This window comes from Nomascus leucogenys, chromosome 11 (genome assembly GCF_006542625.1).
Source record: "Nomascus leucogenys isolate Asia chromosome 11, Asia_NLE_v1, whole genome shotgun sequence".
Taxonomy (NCBI): domain Eukaryota; kingdom Metazoa; phylum Chordata; class Mammalia; order Primates; family Hylobatidae; genus Nomascus; species Nomascus leucogenys.
Genome location: NC_044391.1, coordinates 101,020,589 through 101,045,845, shown reverse-complemented (window position 1 = coordinate 101,045,845; position 25,257 = coordinate 101,020,589). Strand labels below are relative to the sequence as shown.

Here is a 25,257-nt window from a genome sequence, read left to right as displayed (position 1 = left end):
TGCCTGTGTCCCATCCCCAGAGATTGTGATTTAGTTGGGTCCTGGTTGTACCTGGGCTTTGGAATTCTGAAAAGATCTTCAGGTGATTTGATGTGCAGACAAGTTTGGGAATCTCTGGACTCAATGATTTCTAAGGCTGTCCTGCCGTGATGATCTGTGAGTCTGTGATTCTTCATTTTTGCCTAGGGCCAGCCCTGAGTGTCAGTTCTTCTTTTAGTAATCACTAAGAAAGAATATTCCAAAACTTTCCTAGGTAACCCATTTCTATGTCTTGCAATCGTTTCAATCAGAATATATTTTCTTTATGTCTAATCTAAATTTCTCCTCCAGTAATTTAAGCCATGATGGGAAAAGAGAACATCTAGTATGATTGGATTTGTGATTGAGTTCCTTGCATGAACTTACATCACCAGCTTCAGTTGTTTTTCACTCCTAACTAAATTCTCTCATTGCCAAATCTTTACCTAACAAGTCCCTTTCCAAGTAAGGCGGAAATGCAGGATTTCTCTTTGCTATATTGCCCAGAGTATGTTTTCCAATTTCTGCCAAAAATCATTCCTAAATCTATGTCCTGTGAGGTTCTTGAGGACAATGTATGTTCATCCTTTAATTTTGTTGCTGTTGATGGTCCTTTCCTTAGTTTCCTCAGATTTTTCTCTATCTCTCTTCAGTGGTCTTCCTGCCCTCTTTAGTATATTTATTGAAGTTAACAGGTCTCAACAAAACTAATTACAAGGGACATGTTACAAAGCATATTCTGGGTAGATGCTCAAGGTTCAATAAAATGACTCTACATACTGTTCTATTGATAAAAATATTTATAAAATATTTATTAAAATATGGTTCTATGCTCTTTATAATTGTACCAAGATTCAGGAAGGATGAATGACATAAACATAAGCCCTCTTTTAAAATTTTTATTAAATAGTTTCCTGTTTTAGCTCTTAACACTAGCTCTGGAGAGTGCTAAATTTGTTCTTCGTATATTTATGACCATTCGATGTGAACCCTTCTGACATCCTGCTGTGTCCATTCATTTGCAAATAAAACTAGAAACAGCTACCCGTCCTAGTTACAGAGCTTTGATGACAGAGCCCTGACTCAATCTGACTGCATGGGAAGACTTGGTTCCACATCACAGCTGTGTTACACCTGTACCTTAGCATCAGCAGGCTAGAAGGCAGAAGCTTTGACAAGTTGGTGCATGTATAATATTGCCCCATTGTTAAAATGAGATCAGTTGAGCAGCACTGTGATCCAGTAAAATTATTCCAGTTTGTTGGGCCACTTCATGATTTTTGCAGGACCTTTGGAGTATTTTCAAAGGAACAGGAGCATTTTACATAAATCCACTAAAGTATGCTGACTGCCAAGGAACATTTATGACATGACTTGAACTATGCTGTATGCTATTTATCTCATCTCTACCAGTGACATCTAATTTATGGTGGTGAAACTGATACATTTCTAAAGCCCTGTTGAAGGAGGTTTTTCCTGTATGAAATATGTAGGTGACACATACAGAAGGCACCTCCTGTTTCAGTAAAATATGCACAAAATAGGAAGCTCTGATCATGTTGTGTCACCTTGTTCTGGGTTGATAAACGAGGCAGTAGTAAACTGTTCATAGAATCTGAGTGTAATACATATGTGAGGGAAAACAGCTTCAAGTACTTTAAGAAGTTGAATGAATTAAAATCTCCCAAAATTTAATCAGGCATTCATTTGTTTATATAGCATTATAGTTAAGTGACTATTGTCTATCAGACCCTATGTTAGGTATGAGAGATGTTGAAATAAGAGACACCATCTCTGCCTTCAACTTGCTCAGAATCTGGTAGAACATAAAGATGATTAAGAATCCTAATATAATATATTCAGTACTATTAACACAAGTAAGCCCCTGGTCCTCTGAGTGCCTATAGAAGGGATTCACCTGGCCTGGCAGAGACAGAAGGTTTCCCATAGGAACCAATACTTGAGGGAAAAACAGGCATCACACACACATTTGGAACAGAGAGTGGAAGTGGAATGGAAAGAGAAGGCATTTGAAGCAGAGGGAAGAATACATGCAAATGTACAGACGCGCAGATGAGTGTGTGGTTAGAAAGCAGAATGGGGCGGGGAGTGGTGGGAGATCAGCTGAAGAAGCAGGCAGAGGAGGCAGAAACTGAATCATTCAAGCTTTCGTCAGCAGACTGGTATGGAATGTGGGCTCTGTGCCAAGCAATGGGTTGTGGTAGATACTCGTTTTTCTCCCACCTCACTGGCCATGCGTTCCCAGTCTCCTTTTCTGTCTCCCCCACTTGTATCTCTTTTCCATCTACTTTTTCTTCTTAGCCATCTCTTTCAGTCCCATAGATTTAAATATCCTGATGGCCCTTAATCTGATTTTTCAATATTGACCTCTCCTCAGAGATCCCAGATTGAATGAATATCTAATTGCCTACTGATACTGCTACTTGGGTGTCTAATATTCATTGCGTACTTAACATATCTAAAAGCAAGCTCTTAATTTTCCATCTCACACCAGTCCCTACCCCAGTTCAATAATAGCACCATGATCTTCTCACACTGCAGTCCTGGATGATGCCCTGCCGTTTCCTACAGGCTCCCAGCTAATGCAGCAGGAGGTCCTGTTGGAAAGACCTCCAAACTAATGGAATCAAACCGCCTCTATCATCCCCCCACTCATACCTTAATCCATACCAGCAGCATCTCTGGCCTGAACCACTGCTATGGCCTCCTACTTTGTCTCCCAGCTTTCAGTCTTGCTCCCTTAGAGTCCCCTCTCAACCACAGCACTCCGAGTCTCTTCTCGAAGCATACATCAGATCCTATTACTTGCCTGCTTAAAACCTGACAATAGGCCGGGCACGGTGGCTCACATCTGTAATCTCAGCACTTTGGGAGGCCGAGGTGGGTGGATCACCTGAGGTCAGGAGTTCGAGACCAGCCTGGCGAACATGGTGAAACCCTGTCTCTATTAAAAACACAAAAATTAGCTTGGCATGGCGGCACATGCCTATAATCTCAGCTACTCAGGAGGCTAAGACAGGAGAATCACTCGAACCTGGGAGATGGAGATTGCAGTGCACCAAGATCATGCCACTGCACTCCAACCTGGGAGACAAGAGAGTAACTCCATCTCAAAACAAACAAACAAACAAACAGAAAAAAAAAACTGGACAATAGTTTTCTGTTACAAATAAAACAAGATGCAAAATTCTTACTTATGGCCCATGGGACCTGATCTGGCCCCTGCTTTCATTCCCTCTTGTCCCTCCTCCTCATTCCACAGGACATTCCAGCCACATTGGCTTCTCTACCCTTTCATCCCTCCAGGCTCATTCTCATCTCTGCATCTTCTGCCCAGAATGCTGTTACCCAAGTTATGTAGGTGTCAGCTCAGATGTTACCTTCTTTAAGAGGTGTTTTTTGATCAACTTTTCTTAAAAACAAACAAAAAGAACTTCCATAATTATTCTAATAATTATTTTTTGCAGTGCTAATAACTATGTGAAATTATATTATTCATTTGTGTTTTTTTTTTGTTTTTTTTTTTGAGACGGAGTCTCGCTCTGTTGCCCAGGCTGGAGTGCAGTGGCGCAATCTCGGCTCACTGCAAGCTCCACCTCCCGGGTTCACGCCATTCTCCTGCCTCAGCCTCTCCGAGTAGCTGGGACTACAGGCACCCGCCACCACGCCCGGCTGATTTTTTTGTATTTTTAGTGGAGACGGGGTTTCACCGTGGTCTCGATCTCCTGACCTCGTGATCCACCCGCCTCGGCCTCCCAAAGTGTATTTTTATTATCATATCCTTCCCCTGGACTGGAAACTCTTAAGAGCAGGAAGCCCTGTCTTACTGCTGTATCTCCATTCCCTAGAATGGTGCACGGATATATAATCACAAACTACTCAGTGCAAGTGAAGAAAAACTACAGAAGTTGTGTGAGTTTCTATGGTATTGAAAAATAGAACTCAACCTTCTGTGAATGGACCCAAAGAATCCTATTTCTTTTTCTCAGCATAAGACTAGCACAATAGCTACATTTGGTTAAGATTTAATAGTCTAGCATTCAACTGGATGTTTCTGTCTTATTTCCTTTAGAAAAATTTGACCAAGTGACAATGTTTATTATTTTGGAATCCAGCAGTTACATCTGTAAAAGCCTGACTGCGAAGTGGGTCTCAACTCATCTTTAATGTAATTTTTAGCTAAAGAATACAGTGGGTATTTTTGTCACCATTTGAAAAATATGATGCTGAATTACAGTATATTTAAAGAAAACAGTATAAAAGCCTAGGAACAACTAGTTCTTTAGTTGAAAACCTTTAATTTGTGTCAGTTGCTTTTTAATCCACACCTAATTTTGTAAACGAATTTCAATCATCTTCTTGGAACTGGAATTTTTCTTGAATCTCTTTATTTAGAGTGAAATCCTTATATTTCCTTACCTCAAGGCCAAATGGAAAAGAAAATCAATAACATTGCATCTCATGTATCACCTGCAAAGTATCCCCTCTTCTTTCTACCAAAAAAAAAAAATAGATTTTTTTTTTCTTTCTCAAATGAGAAAGCCTTTCTTTACAGAGTCTGGATTTGCTGATCAGTTTAGCGATTGTGGTCTCCATAACAACAAATACATTTAACAGCCTGTGTTGGAAACTTTTTTCTCCTTAAAAGCCTGCACATTGTGCACATGTACCCTAAAACTTAAAGTATAATAATAATTTTAAAAAAGGAAAAAAAAAAGAAAAAAAAATCTTGAAATGACAAAATTATAGAAATGGAGAACAGATTAGTTGTTACCAGGATTTAAGTAGGGGGTGAGGTATGAGGGAAATTAGTATGGCTATAAGAGGGTAACAGGAGGGATCCTTGTGGTGATGGAAATGGTATCTTGACAATATCAACGTCAATAACCTGGTTGTTACATTACACAATAGTTTCTCCAGATGTTACTATAGAGGAAACTGTATAAAGTGTACTTGGGATCTTGCTATATTATTTCTTACAGCTGCTTATGAATATACAGTTACCTCAAAATAAAAAGTTTAATTTTTAAAAAAGAAAAAAAAAGCCTGTCATTAGAGAGCAAGCTATGTCAGAACACTGAGGATAAAAGATAATATTTTAAAATATATGTATAAAGCATTTCCTTCTTAGGTAAAAACAATCAATAGATGGCTAAATTATTTCTTTTTAAAATTCCTTAATTTGAGAAATATCTTTATTTGCTCTTATCCTACCGTCCTCTACAAGTATCAAGCATCTACTATTTGTCAAGCTTGTACTGTTTTGCACACACATTTTCTATCTTACTTAATCTTCGAAATAATTCTAACAGTTATTAGTTAGACAACAGTCAAGATGCAAACCCAAGCCTTGCAGCAACAAGGATAATGATGTTCTGTACATAACAATGTAAAATTTTCCGGGCCTAATAAAAGACATAGGGTTCCAATCTAAACCTTTTAATTCCTAGTCAAACTCACACAACTTATCACAAGCAAATGAAGTTTTGGCTTTTAAAAAAGTGACTGTTGATATTTGTTTAAGAGAAGCTATAGTAAAGGTCACCATTACTCTTTAATACTCTTGAAATTGAATGTATGTGTTTTGAGGACATATCAGTATGTAGAGGCAGCCCAGTACAACCAACTTAAATGCAACTTAAGGAAACTTTAATTTTCTGAAATCTGAATCACTTGATTTCTCTGATTTTTACCTGTTTTTAGTTTCCTTTTCTCAAATTGTTATTGGAATAAACAAGCAAAACACAAGTGGAAAAAAAACTTTATTAGTACTAGGTAATAAGGAGGAATGCCACTAAAAGCCAGAGATTTTGAAGAATTTCAAAAACATTTTAAGATTATTCTTGAAACAAAAGATACATAACGTCTTTATTAACAGTATATATCTAAAAATTTGATTTTTCAGCAAACACTGGAAGGCCAAGTTAGATATTTGATGGATGGCTACATGCAAACATTTAAAACTTTTGGGAGAATGCAACACACCAGGAAGACTACTCTATGGCCATCAGGAGGATAATACTGAGCGTTTGGACTGCACTCCTTAGCCAGGGTTCTCACGAACTAAATCAACTAAAATCTAATAGATCCAACAATGAACCAGATGAGGAGTCTGTTTTATTAATTTTTACAACTGAGTTTTGACAATACCCAATGTATTTATCCGCGTGCAACAAGAAGTGGCAGGAACTGCACAGATTTCTCCATGTTCAGCTAGTAGGTAGCAATTCCGCTATTTAGCATCCCATGACTGGGTTGAATCAGAACAGATAGTGAGAACAAGTTAGTCTAAAAGTCTAACTCTATAAAAGGGACCACTTGTACAAATTGAGCACACAGTTATGTAAGGGATGTTGCTAAAGTTAGCCACCGGGTGGACTAAAGGATCTCTTAGGCTACACAAAGATCTGGGTTTGGCATGATGACATAATGGATCCAGTACTTCATCAAGTTATTCACAGAAGCTACTGATTGTGAAGTTACAGCCAAGTGAAAGAGGTAGGCATAAGTGAAGAAAAGTTAAGAGAATTAAGAGTCTCATCATGATGAGGAGTCTTGTTCCAATGTCTTGGGAAAAGCTGTTCACAGTAGGAAGTCAACAACTTCTCATTCTGATTTGCAGTTTGAAGGTCATCAGGCACTTTGGTAAACTCAGCATGCCCTACATATAAGGAATGAGACTTGTTCCTTGAAATTTCTATTGAATTGTTCACTTTCAGCTTATAGGTTTTCAGGAACAGAGCAATTCTTTTTCTTAGTTGAAAATTTATAGCCACATATTCAAAGAAACTAGAATTTAGGATCCAGTCCAGTCTACAGGTAGATAACAAAAACTCAAAAGAAATGAATAGGAATACAATCTAATAACAATCAATGTATTATAACTTTTCTTCTAAAATATAATTTTTCTCTCTCTAGTCACCCCCATTTCTGCCAAAGATAATCAAAGTAAGACTAATTTTTTGCAAAATAGTCTCATCAAACTTGGCCTGATTATTTACATAAGTGCAGCATGAATAGTGATTGACCACATAGGGTCTTTTTAAGTCTGCTTTGCTGGCATTTTTGATAAGGTATCTCAGATTAGACTTTTCAAAATCTCTCAAGGCTAAGAAGCCAAACCAAGGTGGACTTCAGACTTTAGTCTAAAATATACCACCAGAATAATCCCATGACTATCGTCAAAAGACAAAACCACAACAAATTTGGTTAAATGATCTAATTGGTTTTTGTTTGTGATTCATGAATAAGCATAGCATCAACCTAATTCTAAAAATTTAGAAAGGGTTGTCTGATGAGCTGTGCAGAAGAAGTTGACTTTATAAGCAAAAAAGAGGCTAAAGAAAACAGAAACAGGGACCCAAAAGTGGCCTGTTTGGGGATCTGTCTCTTCTCTCTCTCCTGATTTCTCAAAAGGTCAAATAAATAACAGTTTTGGTGGCCTGTAACTTTAGCATGAGTGACTCCATTTTGATTTGGTCTGTTGGGCCTAGTATAGGAGCTCAATACAAATCAATAGCCTCTTTATTGGTATGTAAATATATCCATAATAAAGGATTATAAAATTATGTGCACAGTAAAGTTCTACTTTCGCAAAATAAGTATAAATCTAATGTTTGTTGAGCACTTATTATGTTCCAGCCACTCTGCCAAATATTTCATAAGTGTTATAAAATGTGGTCCTCCTGACTATCCTGTGAAGTAGGCATTTTAACTCCTTTTTATAGATGAGAAAACTAGAGCTCACAGAAGGAAATAACTGGCCCTTGGATTCAGAGTTGACGAGCAACGGTTTTTACATGTAAATGTAAGGGGAAAACCTAAAATAAGATATACTGAAGTGCTCTCAGTGATTACGTCTAGATAGTAAAATTAGGAAGGTTATTTTTTCTTTTTGTTCATGTATTTGTCTAATTTGCCTACAATGAATTTGGTTTGCCTACATTATTTTCTAAAAATTTTCTGAAGTATTTGATCAAAAAATACCAATACAGATACCTAAATGAAATAAAAATCATTGTTTTCTCATATTTTGAGTGAATTTTAGGAAGTTTCTAAAATACTCTTCTAACACCCACTTAAATCTAATTTTGAAGATTTCAGTGATCCCTAATTTAAATCTGCTTTAATCCCATTCCGGGCCATCTGGACAGTTAATGGGCTCTTTGGAGTTCCCCATATGAAAACAGAGCATGTTTATCGTTTATTTTCCTTAAATATTTAGTTAAAATGTGGGACTACAATTATCCCTGAAAACAATCTTTTAATTATTCAAATGTCATGACAGCATAACTTTAGATGCAACTATTGACCTTCACATTTCTCTTGAGTCAGCAATGTTCTTCAGATTCTAAATATACTTTTAAAAAATAAATCACAAGCTCTGCCTCCCAGAGAAAAAAGACAAAGCCACTATTGCTGTTTTGTCCTCTCAGAACTTAGGATTGTTTTGTGCTGTGCTAGTTAGCAGCAACCATTACTGACTGATATATTGTCTCACATCTCTGTAGACAGTCAAATGATATAAGAAAAGTGTTTTTATTTAAAAAAAAAAAAAGCAACAACAATAACATCACCTAACCCTGGTATAACTCTTCACAACGTACAGAAATATTTTCCAAACATTTGGATGTGAGGAAAGGTTATTTGATTTGGCTGAGATCACATCTCTAGGGGAGTGGTAGCACCAGGACAAGAGTGTACGTTTTCTGACTTGGTGCAGAATACTTTTCAACACCCCAGCTGTTCCTTCCAAGTGATTGTGAGACCCTTGAGGTCAGGAACTGGCTTTCAGCTTCACAGCCTGAGAACATAGCTGCCTCCTCCAGCTTCTGTAGCCCCAGGAACCTGGGGCTCTTTAGTTTGTAGCTGCACCACTCCAGTCTCTGCCTCCGTCTTCACAGGACCATCTTCCTTCTATGTCTTCATGTGTCTTGAAATGGCATCTCCTCTCTTTGTTTCCATTTTCTTCTTACAAGGAAATCAGCCATATTGGATTAAGAGCCCACCCTAAGAACCTCATCTGAACTTGATTACATCTGCAAAGACCCAATTTCCAAACAAGGTCATATTTATAAATTCTGGGTGTTATAACTTAAAAATATCATTTTGAGGAACACAATTCAAGCCATAACAGTCCCATAGCTTTTCCAATCATTCTAAGATAATAAAAAGCTTCCAGACACTTTTGGTCTCAAGGACAGTATTGTTTCAGTCACTAAAATATCCAGTCCTCTATAATAATTATATGACTCTTACATATTCACAATTTAGAGTTTCCCACTCCCCAAGCTAGGAGCACCTTTAGGCCTAGTCCTCTGCCCAGTGAACCTTCTCTCTCCCGGCCCTACTCCTTCCCCCTCTGCTCATTAGCCACAGTCTCCAAGGCCTCCACGGCAGGGCCCAAAGCAGTGAGAGGCAGCAAAGGAGCCCAGCCTTGTGTGATGGGTACAGTCATGAGCCAGCCTAGGTGCTCTCTGGGCTTGATGGATGTTTACCACAAGCACATTCCTCATGTTCTGCTTCTGTGGGTCCCTCAGAGATTCCTACAGGGAATATCCAACTGCAGTTTCAGTGAGACTGTCACCAATCCTCACCCTTCCAGGAAGGCACCTAGGTGGAATTCAAGATAGCTCCAGGCAGCGTCACTCCTTGGTGGCCCAGATCTGATCCATGAGAAACATATCCTTCACCATTCTTTTCCTAGAAATGTTCTCCCTTGGCTCCTTCAACTTTAGCCATTTTATCAGAGTTATAGGCAAAATGTTGAAAACCTGTATTTGGGCAGAGTGCAGTGGCTCACACTTATAATCCTAACACTTTGGGAAGCCAAGGAGAGAGGATCGCTTGAGCCCAGGAGTTCTAGACCAATCTGGACAACATATGGAGACCCTGTCTCCACAAAAAAATAAAAATAAAAATTAGCCACGCATGTTGGTATGTGCCTGTAGCCCTAGCTACTTGGAAGGCTGAAGTGGAAGGATCGCTTGAGCCTGGGAGTTTGAGGCTGCAGTGAGCCATGATTGCACCACTGCACTCTAGCCTTGGCAAAAATAATAATAATAAGTAAAAAATTTATAAATGTTGTAAATGAAAAACCGTGTGTGTGTGTGTGAGAGAGAGAGAGAGAGAGACTTTACCATTCCTTTGGCAAGTCCAGCCTAGGTAGACTGGGTAGTCAGGCACCTATTGCTTCATTCTTTTTTTCTTTTTTCATTCTTTTGGAACCACAGCCAACACTGAAAGAGTCCCATTTTAACATTCCACTGTAGTTTCTTTCATTCTTCATAGAAAAGAGGCTGAGAGTGGAATCACTGACCTTGTATTTCTAACCAGAATGAACTTGGTTTGTCTCAGGAAAATTAAGTGACAAGAGATAAACAGAAGGGCTCTGTTCTGCTCTTTTGTCCAACCTAGATAATATTTGCCAAGCTACAATATTGATTGATCCTTAAAGCAAAGAACAGGTTAGAGAGGCAGAGAGGGTTGAGGGGAAGCAAGGTTGCATTAATGAAAAGTGTGCAAGAGTAAGAATTAAGAGATGTGGGTTCTGGCCCTGGTTATGTTATTAACTAGCTGTTGACCTTGGACAAGTAACTTGTAAAGGTCAAATATGTTGAGACACTTGAAAGCTCTTTTAAACTATACGTATTCAATATTGTTGCTCTTTGTAAGAGGTAATGCAGTTTTGTCACTAAATCCTCTCATTTCTTCACTCAGAAAACCTCTTAGATTCATCCTTTCCTCTCCATTTCCACTGTAATCATGCAGGCTAAACCCAGATTACTGCAATAGCTTCCTAATTTATCTCTCTTTGGTCCTACTGCCCACAATCCATCCCCATGGGGAGGAGTTGGACTGGATGTCTTAAGGCCCAGATTCTATCAGACAATAAGCAAGAAAAGAAAACATAACTGTTCCTTTCCCCACTCCACTCCCATCCTTAGCCTAAGCTACGATTCAAATAGGGCATTATTTAGTTTAACAATTGAAGATTAGTTACAAAGCTAAATAGGTAAGTAGGTAGGTAGGTGGGTGGGTGGGTAAGTAGGTATGTAGGTAAGTAAGTAGGTAGATTGGTGGGTAAGTAGGTAGATGGGTGGGTGGGTAAGTAGGTAGGTAAGTAACTAGGTAGGTTGGTGGGTAGGTAGATAGGTGGGTAGGGTAGGTAAGTAAGTAAGTAGGTTTGTGGGTAGGTAGATAGGTAGATGGGCGGGTAAGTAGGTAGGTTGGTGGGTAGGTAGGTGGGTGGGTAACTAAGTAGGAAGGTTGGTGGGTAGGTAAGTGGGTGGGTAAGTAGGTAGGCTGGTGGGTAGGTAGGTAGGTGAGAGGGTAGGTAAGTAAGTAGGAAGGTTGGTGGGTAGGTGGGTAGGTAGGTGGGTGGGTAAGTAAGTAGGTTGGTGGGTAGGTAGGTGAGAGAGTAGGTAAGTAAGTAGGAAGGTTGGTAGGCAGGTGGGTAGGTAGGTGGGTGGTTAGGTAGGTTGGTGGGTAGGTAGGTAGGTGAGTGGGTGCATAAGTAAGTAGGAAGGTTGGTGGGTAGGTGAGGGGGTGGGTAAGTAAGTAGGAAAGTTGGTGGGTAGGTGGGTAGGTAGGTAGGTGGGTAAGTAAGTAGGAAGGTTAGTGGGTAGGCAGGTGGGTGGGTAAGTAAATACGAAGGTTGGTGGGTGGGTAAGTAGGTAGGTTGGTGGGTAGGTAGGCAGGTGGGTGGGTGGGTAAGTAAGTAGGAAGATTTGTTGGTAGGTAGTTGGGGAATAGGATCCCCCAAGTGAGAAGCCTCCCTCTCTCTCTCTCTCTCTCTCTGTGTGTGTGTGTGTGTGTGTGTGTGTGTCTCTCTCTCTGTCACTCTCCCCCCACCCCCACCCCAACATCTAATCAAACACCAAGTCCTATTGATTCTATTAAAGATCTCTCAAATCTACCCATTTCTCTCCTTCTCCACTGCCAGCACCCTACCCTAGTCACTATCATCTCTTATATAGACAACTGTAACAGCCTTATAAACATGTTGCAGCCTTCAGTGTGGAGAACAGAATGCCCTGTGTATTCCATTCTCCTCATTTCAACCAGAGTAATCTTTCTGAAACACCGATCTAAATAATGGCTTCACAGTTGTCCTTAGAACAAAGTCCAAGCTTATTCATCTAACTGTATAAGGTATTTTCTGATCTTGAATATTCTACATCCTCACCTCTGACACCTTCTGCCTTCAGGTTTACACTGGCATCGTCATAATCAGTTCCCAGAATGGGTCCTGTAATCCTTCTCCTAGCTTTTACACATGCTGTTCCTCCTACTGGAAATTGTCTTTCCTCGTGCCATTACATGGCTGACATTTGTTCAACCTTAGAGTCGCAGTTGGGTGTTATCTGCTTCCACGAAGACTCCTCAACTCCTGAGTCTAGGTTGGGTTCTGTCCTCTCCCAGAGCACCTTTCCTCCCGCTTACCCCAGTCCTTATAATACTGTATTGCATCTGTCTATGCCCCAGCAAATTGCACACTCCAGCAGCAGGGCGAGCATCTCTCTTGCTCACTGCTGCACTCTGGTGACTAAAATACTGCCTCCCACATAGTAGGCTTGCCCATAATGTTTGCTGAATAAATTAATTTAATGTGAAAGTGTAATATGATTACTTTGAGAAGATGCTACCCTTCAAATTTTATGAATTACTTCACGGAGGTTCCATATTTTTAAAAAATCTATCTTATAAAGACATTAGAAAAGCACTGCGGTCTTGTAGATTTTTTTTCTTTTTTTTTTTTAGACAGAGTCTCGCCCTGTCACTCAGGCTGGAGTTGGAGTGGACTGCTGCAATCTCAGCTCACTGCAACCTCTGCCTCCTGGGTTCAAGCAATTCTCTGCCTCAGCCTCCCGAGTAGCCACCATGCCCGGCTAATTTTTGTATTTGTATTTTTAGTAGAGATGGGTTTCACTATCTTGGCCAGGCTGGTCTTGAACTCCTGACCTCATTATCCACCCACCTCGGCCTCCCAAAGTGATGGGATTACAGGCATGAGCCACTGCGTCCAGCCATATTTCTTTTTTAAAATGGTAGACCTCTTTTCCAAATGTGATCTTACTTACATAATAGCCCCTGAGATTAATGCAGATATATATCATTTGTTAAAGTCTAGCAAATCTTGCTGATACAGGCAAGTGACTGAAAATGGAGGAATGTCAGTCCATCTAGAGTCTCCTCCCCTTTGTCTGTCAGGATCTGTGGAAAAGAGTGCTCAGAGAGTGGGGTTTTTTCCCTGGCCAGTAGAGTCTCTGGCCTGGCATTTTTGGGGAGCCTCTCTTCTGTGTTTTGATACCAGGAATGAGGCAGCTGCTGCCAAGAAGCTAGATCCAATGCCTAGTATCCTTGGCAGAGAAAATATTTCTCTAGTCCTGTCCAAATTAATCCTCATAGGCCAATAAATCAATACACCAGGAAAATACAGGATGATTTTGGCCATCTGGAATTTCTTGAGGCGTTGGTGGGTAAAACAGAAACTACCTAGCTCCACATTAGCTATGAATAGCTGTATATTAGCTCAAGGTAACACAGACACATTCATCTTCCCACGTGATACCACCAGCACCAGATCCATGGCTGGAAGCTCCCTGCAGCTTTTCAGAATCCTTGCCTTGCTGTTGAGTCAGCCAGTTTGATTTCAGCACCAAAGAAAGCAGCTTCAACCATTTTCCTACCCAATAGCCTCGTAAGATAACAAGCCAGATCCAGACTTTGTCTTTATATTTGGTCAACCATTTTGACAATCAGGTAGTCATTAAAAAAAAAGAGAGGAAACAAGAATATCAGGGCAATATGATCAATACAATATCAGTGGTTTTTTAAATTGGACTTTTCCTGCCAAAATGAAACAGTTTTTTTCCCCCTCCAAATATTCTGAAAGAATGAGAGGAAAATACTATTTCCACAAAGTAAAAGGTAGTATCTACATGGGCTTTAGATATAGCAAGTTTAAGGCCGGGCGGTAGCTCACACCTGTAATCCCAGCACTTTGGGAGGCCAAGGTGGGTGGATCACCTGAGGTCAGGAGTTCGAGATCAGCCTGGCCAACATGGTGAAACCCCATCTCTACTAAAAATACAAAAAAAAAAAAAAAAATTAGCCAGGCCTGGTGGCAGGCTCCTGTAATTCCAGCTACTCAGGAGGTTGAGGCGGGAGAATCGCCTGAACCTGGGAGGTGGAGGTTGCAGTGAGCCAAGATCACGCCACTGCACTCCAGCCTTGGCAACAAGAGCGAAACTCCGTCTAAAAAAAAAAAAAAAAAAAAAGATATAGCAAGTTTAAATTATTTATCACCAAAGAAAATATTACAAAGGAAAATGCTTCTAAACTAATCCCTCTGTTGACTTTTGCCTGCATCAAAGGAAAACAGGGGAGAAAAGAACCCGTTCATTCCCAGACATAAGGTTGCTTAGTTGTAGCTATAAATGCTGCCCCCGGGTGGGCACTTTCTGTGTTCTAAGCCAAGTGCTTTACATTCCTTCATCTCACTCCGTGCTCACAACAGCCCTATCAGCAAAGTGTTACTCCCATTTTAAGGTGGAGAAACTGGGACATAGAGACATTCAGTAACTTGGCCAAGGTCACACCACCGTTAAGTACTGAGATTCTAACCTGATCTAACTCCAAAATTCCTGCTCTTAATCACCGTTCCCAATATAAAGCGATGTTTGGTGCTATTAATTTTGCAGGCTCTGAACCAACCATAGAACTTGAAATTTTTTGGTCATCAGAAAATAATTTCTTTATCAGAGAATTTCTCTTACTTAAGAGGTTTTAAAAACAACTATAGTGTGGCAGCATCAACTGAAACAGTCCAGAAAAAAGCAAAAATAGTAAAGGAAATTGGAAAAGGTTTGGAGAGGTCAGAAACTCCCCAGAAATCCCACTAGACTAATAAATTAACTGTTTTCATTTTTTCATGTTTCTTCCAGTCTTTGTCTATTCTGTATACATAATTATATGCAGTTTCAAAGGTCATTTTAAATTACTGGTTAGTATTGAGAAGATGAATATGTCAAATGAGTGTTCTTGTCAAAAACACACCAAAAATTATCTTAATTCTTTTCTCCACATTCTGGGTTTCATTTCCCTTTCTAGAAGAATAACAGCAACAAAATCTTGAAGAATTCTGATTCACACAGCAGATGTGAGGATGAGAAAACCTGCTGGCTAATTGGAGATGAGTTTCACTGGAAGCAATCACGTAAAACAAACTATGTCACAGACTCTTATCCCTGAAAGCTGGTCGCAGGATACACAAAAATTAGCCCACCAAAGGTCTCTGTTTTTGTGGAACTTTAGATGCTCATACACTAAGGCTTTATCTCAACATTTTCTAGAGAACCCTAAACACGCACATACACACACACACTCACACACACACAGACACACACATACACACATACACATAGTTCAAGGTAAAATACATTTAGGAGACTGCTGCTCACGTCCCCCTCTCAGAGATTTAAAATATGCATTAGCATATGAAGATCCTGGGAAGTCACACAGTAAAGAACCTGTTTCCTTATGTCCAGAAATTGCAAACTCAGTTGGCTACAGGGCCAGGCAGGTAAAGGTATGGACCTGGTGCTGACTGTAGCAGAGACGACACGTAGCATCTGAAAGTTGCTGCTTCTAGAAATGTGGGTCTTGTATTAACAGATCTTCACAAAATGTCTGAAATCTGGGTTTTCATGTGAAATTTCTCATCCAGGATGAGATGGGAGAAAACATATATCTTGGCTAGATCTGCTAAGGAAAACCAGAGCCATACAGTAGTCAAAGCACTAAAAGCAGATTTTATTCAGGAACTATTGCAGTGGGTGGCGGGGGGAGGAAGACCTCAGCATAGAACTGGGCTCAGTTCCGAATACAGCATGGAGAGGCAGGGATCCAGCCAAAGAAAGGTGGGTATCAGTGAATGGGAAATTACTAAGAAGAGACATCAGGGGTTGGGGGGATTCTGATTGAACCCACCTTTTTAGGATTTTTGCTGAAGTCAGGCCAGGTGATCAGACATCACCTGGGGGATGGTGGGAATGAAAAATTTGGTCAGATGTAGAGGCAATCAGGTATCAAGAGAGGAATTCTGTCTAGACTGACTTAGCAGGATTCTTGCTAAAACTAGACTTCGCAAGGACAGATATGGAAACCTGGGGTTGAAGCCTAGTTGAGAAAAGGGCTGGGGGGAGATTGACTAAAGTTTGGTCACTGAATTTCTGTCAGATCTGACCTGTAGGCTACTGATTTGCAGCCTTTAGCTTAACCTAAAGTAGCTGAAGCTCATTTGGCCACAGAACTCTGTTCCTAGAACAGTCTTTTGGGAGATACTAACACATTTCATTGGCCTACCAACCCTTCAAAAAAGCCTCCAGAGTGACCCTTCTCTAAGCCTCATCTTCCTCCCCTACTCCAGTCCTCTGGCCTAAAGTAGTAAAAGATGTTCCAGTTACTACGGCTGCGTAACACATTACTCCAACACCTGTGGCTTAAAACAAACAATATTTGTTTTGCCCAAAACTCTGTAATTTGGGTAGAGCTCAGAGAGCATGGTTCATCTTTGTTCCACAAGGTGTCAGAGTGGCTTGAAGGCTGAAGATGAGGGTAGAAGGCTGGAATTATCTGAAGGCACACTCACTCACAAACAGATTCTTGGATGGATTATGCTTGTAGTTACTTGAGACATCCCTGAGACTGATGGCTGGAACACCTCCATGTGGCCTTTCTTTGAGGGTTGGGCTTCCTTGCAAGGTGGTAGCTAAATTCCAAGGGTGAGTGTCCTCAAGAAGAGGTAGGCAGAAACTGTATCACCTTTTAGGGCCTAGCCTCAAAAGTCATGCCCGAGTATTCCCATTGTGTTCTATTTGTCAAGGCAGGCATTCAAAGACAGGGCAATAGACTACCTCTTAATTAAATGAGACAAGGTTCTGAAGAGATGGGAGCCAGAAAAACTGCTGTAGCCATTTGGGGAAGAAGCAATCGATTGTCAAAGAAAAGAATGAAGTATTTTGATTTCTAGTTGTATCATTTACCAATAATAGTGTGAGACTGAGCAAGTAACTTCATCTCTTTTTGCATTTTATTGTTCACCCTGTCCTGAATTACAGTTACGACTATTTTTATTTCATCATTAGGCACTGAGCTTCTTGAGGGTAGCATCCACATCTAGATATTTTTGTTCTGGCTTGTTTCGTTTCCTAAATATTTTCATAATGCAATGCGCAGTGACAAACATGTAGTTTGGGCTTAGTAAACATGTCTAATACTTTATTTTTTAAAACAAGTAGAGAGCTTCCTGGTGAGTTTTCATGACTTGTAAACATGTCTAAAGAAAAAGAAACCCTTTCAGGAACTGACTCCCACTCTTCTCGTTCACTGCTGGCTTTTTTCATCACATAACCTGTTATCATATGGAACATGGGCAAGATTCAAACCCCAAGACCCTCTGCCCATCTCCACATGTCCCCATCTCTTCATGCCCATGGTAAAGGAGCCCTAGTCACCAGCCCCTACTTGCCTGCAATAAAAAAACAGCCACTGAGAAACTGGCCCCGCAAAACCTTATGCCTGAAGCACAGAAAGCTTCAGCATATTCCATTGCACATTAACAGCAGTTCTTTTTTTGTGAAGGCAAATACCACAGGAGCCAAGAACACAGATATAATCATGTGAAATTCCAGTTCTGCAAAGACATTCGTTTGCTAATGAATATGCTAAAAGCCTTTCAAAAGTGACCTCTTCCTATTTAGACAACATACTTTGCTCTTTGTTCTTTAATATTCCATTTCTGTTTGCCCCCTTGCCGGGTAAGGAGGAAGAGAAAGGAAATAACAGAAAACTATCTAGGATTTCCTCTGTTAGAAATGGCTCTTGATTTCCTTCTACCAAATTTCTTGAACCTTATATTGTTTATTTCCAGCCTCCTGTGCTCATTCCTCCCCTTCCCATCATTTCCAGTCTTTCCTCCCCACATTTCTGCAGCTACCCTGCTGGCACATTGCTTGGTGAGAGCCTTGGGCTGTTTGCCCAGGTGCCTGCCAGCATCTGGAGTGATGGCTGACTCCATTGAAACAAGGAAGAAGCATGTCTATCCCAGAGGCAACCAGAAAAATCTGAGTGCTAGTACCAATATTTTTGTTTTGCAATACTTCTGAACCACACAATTCAAATAGTTTATGAGATTGCATTCCCTCTGTATCCTGGGAAATATTATTTTTCATTTCCAAGCAATAAAATAGCATTAACTGCTGATTCCTTAGCTCTTACATGTTACAAGTTCTAAGCACTTCACATACATTGTTTCACTTAACCCTTACTCTTAAGAGATTTTTTACAATTTACAGAAGAAGAAACTGAGTTAAACAGGTGAACTAAGTTGCATAAGGTCACGTGACAAGGAGCCTAGCCAAAATTATAGCCTGTTCTACCTGAGGCCAAAGCCCATCTGTTTTCCTCCCTACACTGTTTATTTCTTTTTAAAATTTAACTCGTTTTTTTTTTCAGCATACCCCCACCAATATTAAGACCTATACTGTTTAGATTGAGAAAGAGGAATGCATGACAGATCTATGTTTATCTCACAGAGATTTGATTAATTTTGAGCCTTCCTGTTTGGCTCAGTAAATCAATTCATTAATAACATTGCAACCAGAGACACTCACAGTTGTTAGAGACCAAAGAATTCTTTGGGTCAAACCTCCATCTGATTTGTGAATCATCTTTACAGCACTCCTCACATTGGTCATTCCATCCCTGAAGACTTCTAAGGTTGAGGAGCCCATTCCATTTTCAGGCAGTTTTGTATTGCATTTGATAAAAATTTGTACCCCTGGAATTGCCTTTCATTTATCCTGGTTCTGCCGTCTGCAAAACAAAGCTGGGCTGGTTTGCTCAGCTCTCAGCATCCCCCTGATGATTGTGTTAGCAGGTGAGTTGCTCCTTTACCTATTCTTCATCAGCAGGGTTACTCCTGCCCCAGGTCACTCCTGCCTGAAGAGACTCCAGTTTGTCAATGAGACTCACTACATGGGACACCCAGCACCACACTAAGAGCTCAAACTAATTCTGACCAATTGAAATTCTATCCTGTCCTCCATGAGAACACTGCACATCTGTGATGCAGCTCCGGGTTGAATATGTTCTTTGGGCAGCCACATAAAATCTTCAACTAGTATTGAGCTCTTACTCAACAGGAAATATGGTGAGTAGAGACACTCAATTACCGTTGGCCAGCCTGGACTACTGGACCCCAGGGCAGTGAAGCCCCACACTGATACGCACGTAATTTCACTGCAGCAAAATTGTTTGTTGTGGCAAATTTTTCATCCAAACTTGCATAGTGGTTTTCATTCCTTGTCATGTAAAAGAAGTACTGTTTTCTTTTCTTTTCTTTTTTTTTTTTTTTTTTTTTTTTGAGACAGAGTCTGATTGCCCAGGCTGGAGTGCAATGGCACGATCTCGGCTCATCGCAACCTCCGCCTGCCGGGTTCAAGTGATTCTCCTGCCTCAGCCTCCCGAGTATCTGGGATTACAGGCATGCACCACCACGCCTGGCTAATTCTGTTATTTTTTAGTAGAGACAGGGTTTCTCCATGTTGGTCAGGCTGGTCTCAAACTGCCGACCTCAGGTGATCCGCCTGCCTCGGTCTCTGAAAGTCTTGAGATTACAGGCGTGACCACCGCACCTGGCCTACTTTCTTTTCTTCTGCATAGGCAGAGCTGGTTGGGTTGGTTTGGTTTGGTTTGGTTTTCTCAAGTTTTGATCCAGTGACAGTTAATCAATGGAAGTCTAAAGAGGCAAAAAGAAATCCAGACTCCTCCCAGGAAGAATTGCCACTTAATCTCACATTGATTAGTTCCTTTACAGCACAACCCCAGGATCTTTCTAACTGACAATTACATTTGACCACAAAATCAAAAGTAGCTCTATGTTAACTAGATGACTAAAATAAACTGGTGAATTGGAATTGATAATATGCTGCCATCCCTTAAACTTTCCTGTTCTAAGATAAATTGCTTCTTTTCTTATTCTTCATATCTTAATATAATTAATATTTAATTAATATTGCTCTGGTTCTTATAAAAAATTTTGTTTTCCAGTTTTACAGTTAAAAAAGCGAAGGAAAATAATGTCCAATGTACTTTTGGGAAAACATTTTAAAGTATGATTTTTGGAGATTAGTAAATAGACTAGAAGGCTCCTTTAAAAAAAAAAAAAATGTGATTCTGTGCTAAGATCTTCCTTCCGCCTTATTCTGATCTGAGTCAATCCATGTAGACAAAGAAGCCTGAGCTGCTATCTAACGAACCCAATCTTCTCACTTTACAAATGAGGAAAAATAACTTACAGATGAGTTAAAGTGACTTGCTCAAATTCTAGCACACATCTTTCTTCTTTCAAACCACTAACACAGAATATCAATGATGAAGGAATTCAGAGGCAAAAGATTGCTCTAGTGTGGGAATGTTACAGAAAACATCATGGAGGAACTGAAATTGAAAAGAAGTAAGCATTTTTTTTTAACCAAATCTTACTTTTCCACTGAAATAACTTATGCTAGCAATAGAAAATTTGGAAAATGGTAAAAAGTACACAAAAAAGTGATGGGATAAATTGCTAATAACCTCATCCCATAAAAGAGTTCTACAGCGCCTTTCTCTACAGTCTTTTCTCCCCCAGATAATTATTGTGGTTGTTTTTCTATTACTGTGATTATACTACTTAGCAAGAAACATTGTAACTCAAGGACTATTCAATATTATAATAAACTATTCATAAACATCACTTTAATTGCTGCATAGCAGTCCGTTATAGAGGCTTTACCATAATTTTCTTAACCTTGATCTTATTTTTGAGTAATTAGATGGAAGGGAAACATTTAAATGAAGAGAAGGAAGGTATCTAGAAGAAGAATATGTTTTTACAACAAATGAAACACCAAACTATTCACAGCTTTTATATTTGAGCTTTGCGGTTGTGGGTGATTTTTGTTTTATTCTCTATATTTTTCTCAATACTATAAAAACACTAGCAAGAACACCTACTTTTTCTGAGCACCTACCATGTACTTTATGCCACAGTTGCATTTTCTCATTTAGTTGTCATAACAACTAACCAAAATTGCTATTATATATTCATTTTAAAAATAAGGAAAATGAGACTTAGAAATATTAACAGATTCACAAAAGGGCAATGACGGAACAAGAATTTGACCCCAGGTCCATCCAAGGGGAAACCTGCTATTCTTAACTACCATGCTGCATATCCCAATGTTTTTATGAGTATGCACTATACTTTATCATCAGAGAACTATTCTTGGACATGGATATGGTTGGCAAATAATAGCTCATTTCTGATGTAAGCAGATAGCTTGTTACACAGAGTATAAACAACAATCTACCAAAATCCCAGAAGAGCTAAGAAAATCATCAATAAATAAAATCCCCTCAGTTATGTCGAAGGTCTTTAAAATTCAGATATATTTCAGGTTTCTCTAAAATTCATTTAAAATAGTGAGAGGAAGCAGCGTTAATTGTAGCTACGTGAATGAAGTCTGGATTCTGCAACTGGATGAAAATTGATTATACTAAAAGTAGTCTTCTGTAATTAAATGAAAACTGTGCCCTGCACTTTAATTAGTCAGCAGTAACTCGTTTTAAGTGGTAACAGTGAGTTCTGGTGTATCTCATTAAGTGAGAGCCCAGTAGCTCTACCTCAGCTGAGGTTCTCTCGGTTTTCCAAAGGAGCCTTATTTATGTATCTACTGCTCTAATTTCAAGCTGCAAGAAAGGTAATGCATTCTTTGGTAACTCAGATGTACACTCCTTCTCATTCTTTCATGCAGAAAACTTGTAATATGCTTTAAATTCCAAGGACTCTCACTGGACGAACGTATTTGCCTTGGAAAGTATGTGCAGTCATTGGCCTCTCATATCACCCAGTGGGAGTCTGGGAAAGTCAGCAAACGTTATGAAATTCACTTGATAGATTTGTCTTTCCTTCTACTGCAGACATGTTAAACCTGCATCTTTGAAAAGCTATTTAAAAAATGAATTCCCCCAAATTTTTTCCAAAGTTTTTAGTATCTAATAATTCAGGTTTCGTGGTATTAATAAAAAGGAAAGAGTTGTTGTTGTTGTTGTTGTGGTTGTGGTTGTGGTTGTTGTTGTTGTTGAGACGGAGTCTCGCTCTGTCGCCCAGGCTGGAGTGCAGTGGTGCAATCTCGGCTCACTGCAAGCTCCGCCTCCCGGGTTCACGCCATTCTCCTGCCTCAGCCTCCTAGGAAAGATATTTTTTGTTTCGTTGTTTAACCTTACTTTTTAATTATAAAAGCAAAGCATGCTCATCATAGAAAATTTAGAAAGTAGGAGAAGTATGAAGAGGCAGGAAAAACATCCCTCATTATTTCTTCATTCAAAGACACATTTCTATTAATATAGTGGCATATTTCTTCCTAGTCTTTTATCTAGCCATGGCTATCGTATATTTGAGATCATTCTGTTTGCACAATGTGGTATTCTACTAGAAAAAGCCATTAAAAAGTAAATTTTGAATTTTACTTCTGAGCTGAACCTGGATTCCTAGTAGCCATTCCATGTGCTTCCAGCATCATGGACATAGATTATCAAGATGCCTGCTGCCTTGTTGAGAGGAGGCCTTTGTCAAAGGGGTGGAACCTGTTTCTGTGAGAGGAATGAGAATTCTGGACATAATAAAGCAGGAGAAAGAGCTACTATTTATTTAGTAGTTTGGGATTATCACATTGGGCTGGTTCTTACTCCATGAACATTTGTATCTAAAAGAAATAAGATTATAATTACCACTCAAAGCAACTCTGAAGAAGAGTTCTTGCTTCAGGGCAGCCACAGCCCAGGCAGACCAGAAGGATTAAAAGGTGAAGGTTAACCTCAAGTCAGTGTGATGGTGTATCAACAAGTCACAGGACTTCAAATCATAGACACTGAGATTTGCAATTTGTAAAGAGTATGAATTTCAGTCCCAGATTCAGGTGTTCAAGGAATACTCATTGTTTTATTTGTTTGTTTAAAGAAAATAAAGTGGTTTCCAAGTGTCTCTCTTACCAGGCTGGCAAGGAACTTACTCTAGGGCATGAAATATGAAATATGGAAGGCTTATGTAGTGTCAGAAAACAAGGACAGAGTCTCCCCCATCCGCCGCCCCCCTGCTTCCGGCTGTCATGGTGACCACTAACAGCCATCCAAGGCCAAAGTGGTTCTTTGAAATTCACTTTCTATTTCCGGGCCATGTGAGAACAGGGGTTCAAGTGAGCCCTCTTTATACATCCACAGTCATCCTCTCTGATATCAAGCTGGTTTGCCTGGGAAATAGCTAAAAACTGAGGACCAGTCTCCCACTAATCAGAACCTGCCACCCTCCATCTCTTTCCCTACCCCTGGAAAATTCCGTCTCTCTTAAATTCTTTAAGATGCTTGCTCCTTCCTCCTGCCCCTTGGGCCACTTAAAGTACTCTCTTGAGGCTTAATAAAATAGAAGTCAACCAGGGACAGCTCTTACAGCAAAAATCTTCTTCAGTCTGGGAACACACACCTCCCTTGAAGTAAAGAAGAGCAAACAGCCTGATTTCCCGTACAGAAGATGTGTGGGGAAACTACAAGAAAACAAAAACACAAAGTAGCATTTTTCAAAAATCATCCTGCCACATAAAAGTCATTGAAGAGGATTCAGTCAGGTTCACACCAGCGTCCCTCATTCTTTAGCACCAGTAGACCAAGTTTCCCATAATCTGACAAGTGTGGGCTTGGAAGGCAGACGGGGTTCAGATCCTGTGAGTCCTAGCTTTGGGGCCATAACCCTCCAGGCTCAGTTTTCTGCTGGCACAGTGCTTGACACAGAGTAGGATCAGCTAATATTTCATTCTCTTGTCCGTACCTGGCTGTCCTCCCAAGTCACTGCTCAGCCAGTCCCAAAGCAGTTGCTCTAATTCTTTATATGCCAGGAGCGATTCTGGGAGAGACTGCCCTTCCTAAAATGTAGCCTAGTGCCCACACACGAAACTGTATGTAAGTAGTGGGTTTTTAGCTGAATTTGGCATATGTGATCCTGGTCTTTCTGATGGTAGTTATTCTCCTGCTGGAGAAAACCACAGCTAATCCACTTCAACGCTCTGACCAGTGAGTACCCTCCAGAAGCTCTTCAGCCACGCCTATCAGTTGGATGTCGTCAGCCATTTTATTCCTCCTCAGAAGTCTCTTTTATCTATTAGGGAAAAAAATAAAAACCACCGATGATGTGGCATGTTCTTAAATCCATCTCCATTCATTTTTCCTGTCTCCCAGTCAGATACAGAGTTTTGGGATAAGATGCAAGCAGAATGGGAAGAAATGGCTCGGAGGAACTGGATATCTGAGAACCAAGAAGCCCAGAACCAAGTAACCATCTCGGCTAGTGAGAAGGTAACCAGTTCTGTTCCTATACATGCTGACTACTTTTCTCAACCTTTTTGGATCATATTTTATAGATTAGTCAATAGCTATTCTGTCAAAAACACAGTAATTAAAAAGAATTTAATGTCAATCTGACCTAGAAGAAATTCTGATGAGACAATGTAATTATCCAATGTGTGAAGGCAGCCAAGTTGGAATGAAATGCTCTTATTTTTATCAGTGTTCAGACAGACAGTTTGGCAGCCGACCAGAGCTTGGATCCTGACTGCTAGCCAGTTACTGAACTAGCTGACATTGAGGGTGGGTTGGAACAAGAATTCGTCTAATCTCACAATACTCTTGTCAGCCGGTCATGTGAGTCCTGTTGACTTACCAACAACAGAAGTGACACCAGTGGCATGGGAGTGAAGTGGAGACTTGGGGCTATATTTCACAGGTGGTCATTATATAGCTAGCAAAGAAACTCTGTGGAAAAGATGCTCTCACACAACCAGGTCAAGTCCCAAGAGGATTCCTTAGAGGTACTCCCCTGATAGGAGCCCCAGCAAATGCTCAAGTACAGTGAACAACCAGCCAAATCACTCTTGAAGTCCCAGTTGCTCTAGGATTTATGCATTTATAAAACACTTGGTGGGGTTGGGGAGAACACTGGGGAATAAGTATAAATGACTTGAAAGAAAAATGTGGAACTTTCTTACCTAGAAAAGTATATATCACAATAGCCAAGATATAGAAGCAACCTAAGTGTCCATCAACAGACAAATGGATAAATGTGAG

General features: G+C 40.0%; 1 protein-coding gene across 9 annotated transcripts in view; it reads left to right on the top strand.

The window, feature by feature from the left end:
- PEX5L (peroxisomal biogenesis factor 5 like) overlaps positions 1-25,257 on the top strand; it is a 242,060-nt gene that overhangs the window by 192,822 nt on the left and 23,981 nt on the right. For all 9 annotated transcript variants that reach the window (XM_003256510.4, XM_003256512.4, XM_003256511.4 and 6 more), the window contains one exon: positions 24,373-24,489. In XM_003256510.4, coding sequence (XP_003256558.1) covers positions 24,373-24,489 — 117 coding nt within the window. The remainder of the gene's footprint in view (positions 1-24,372; positions 24,490-25,257) is intronic.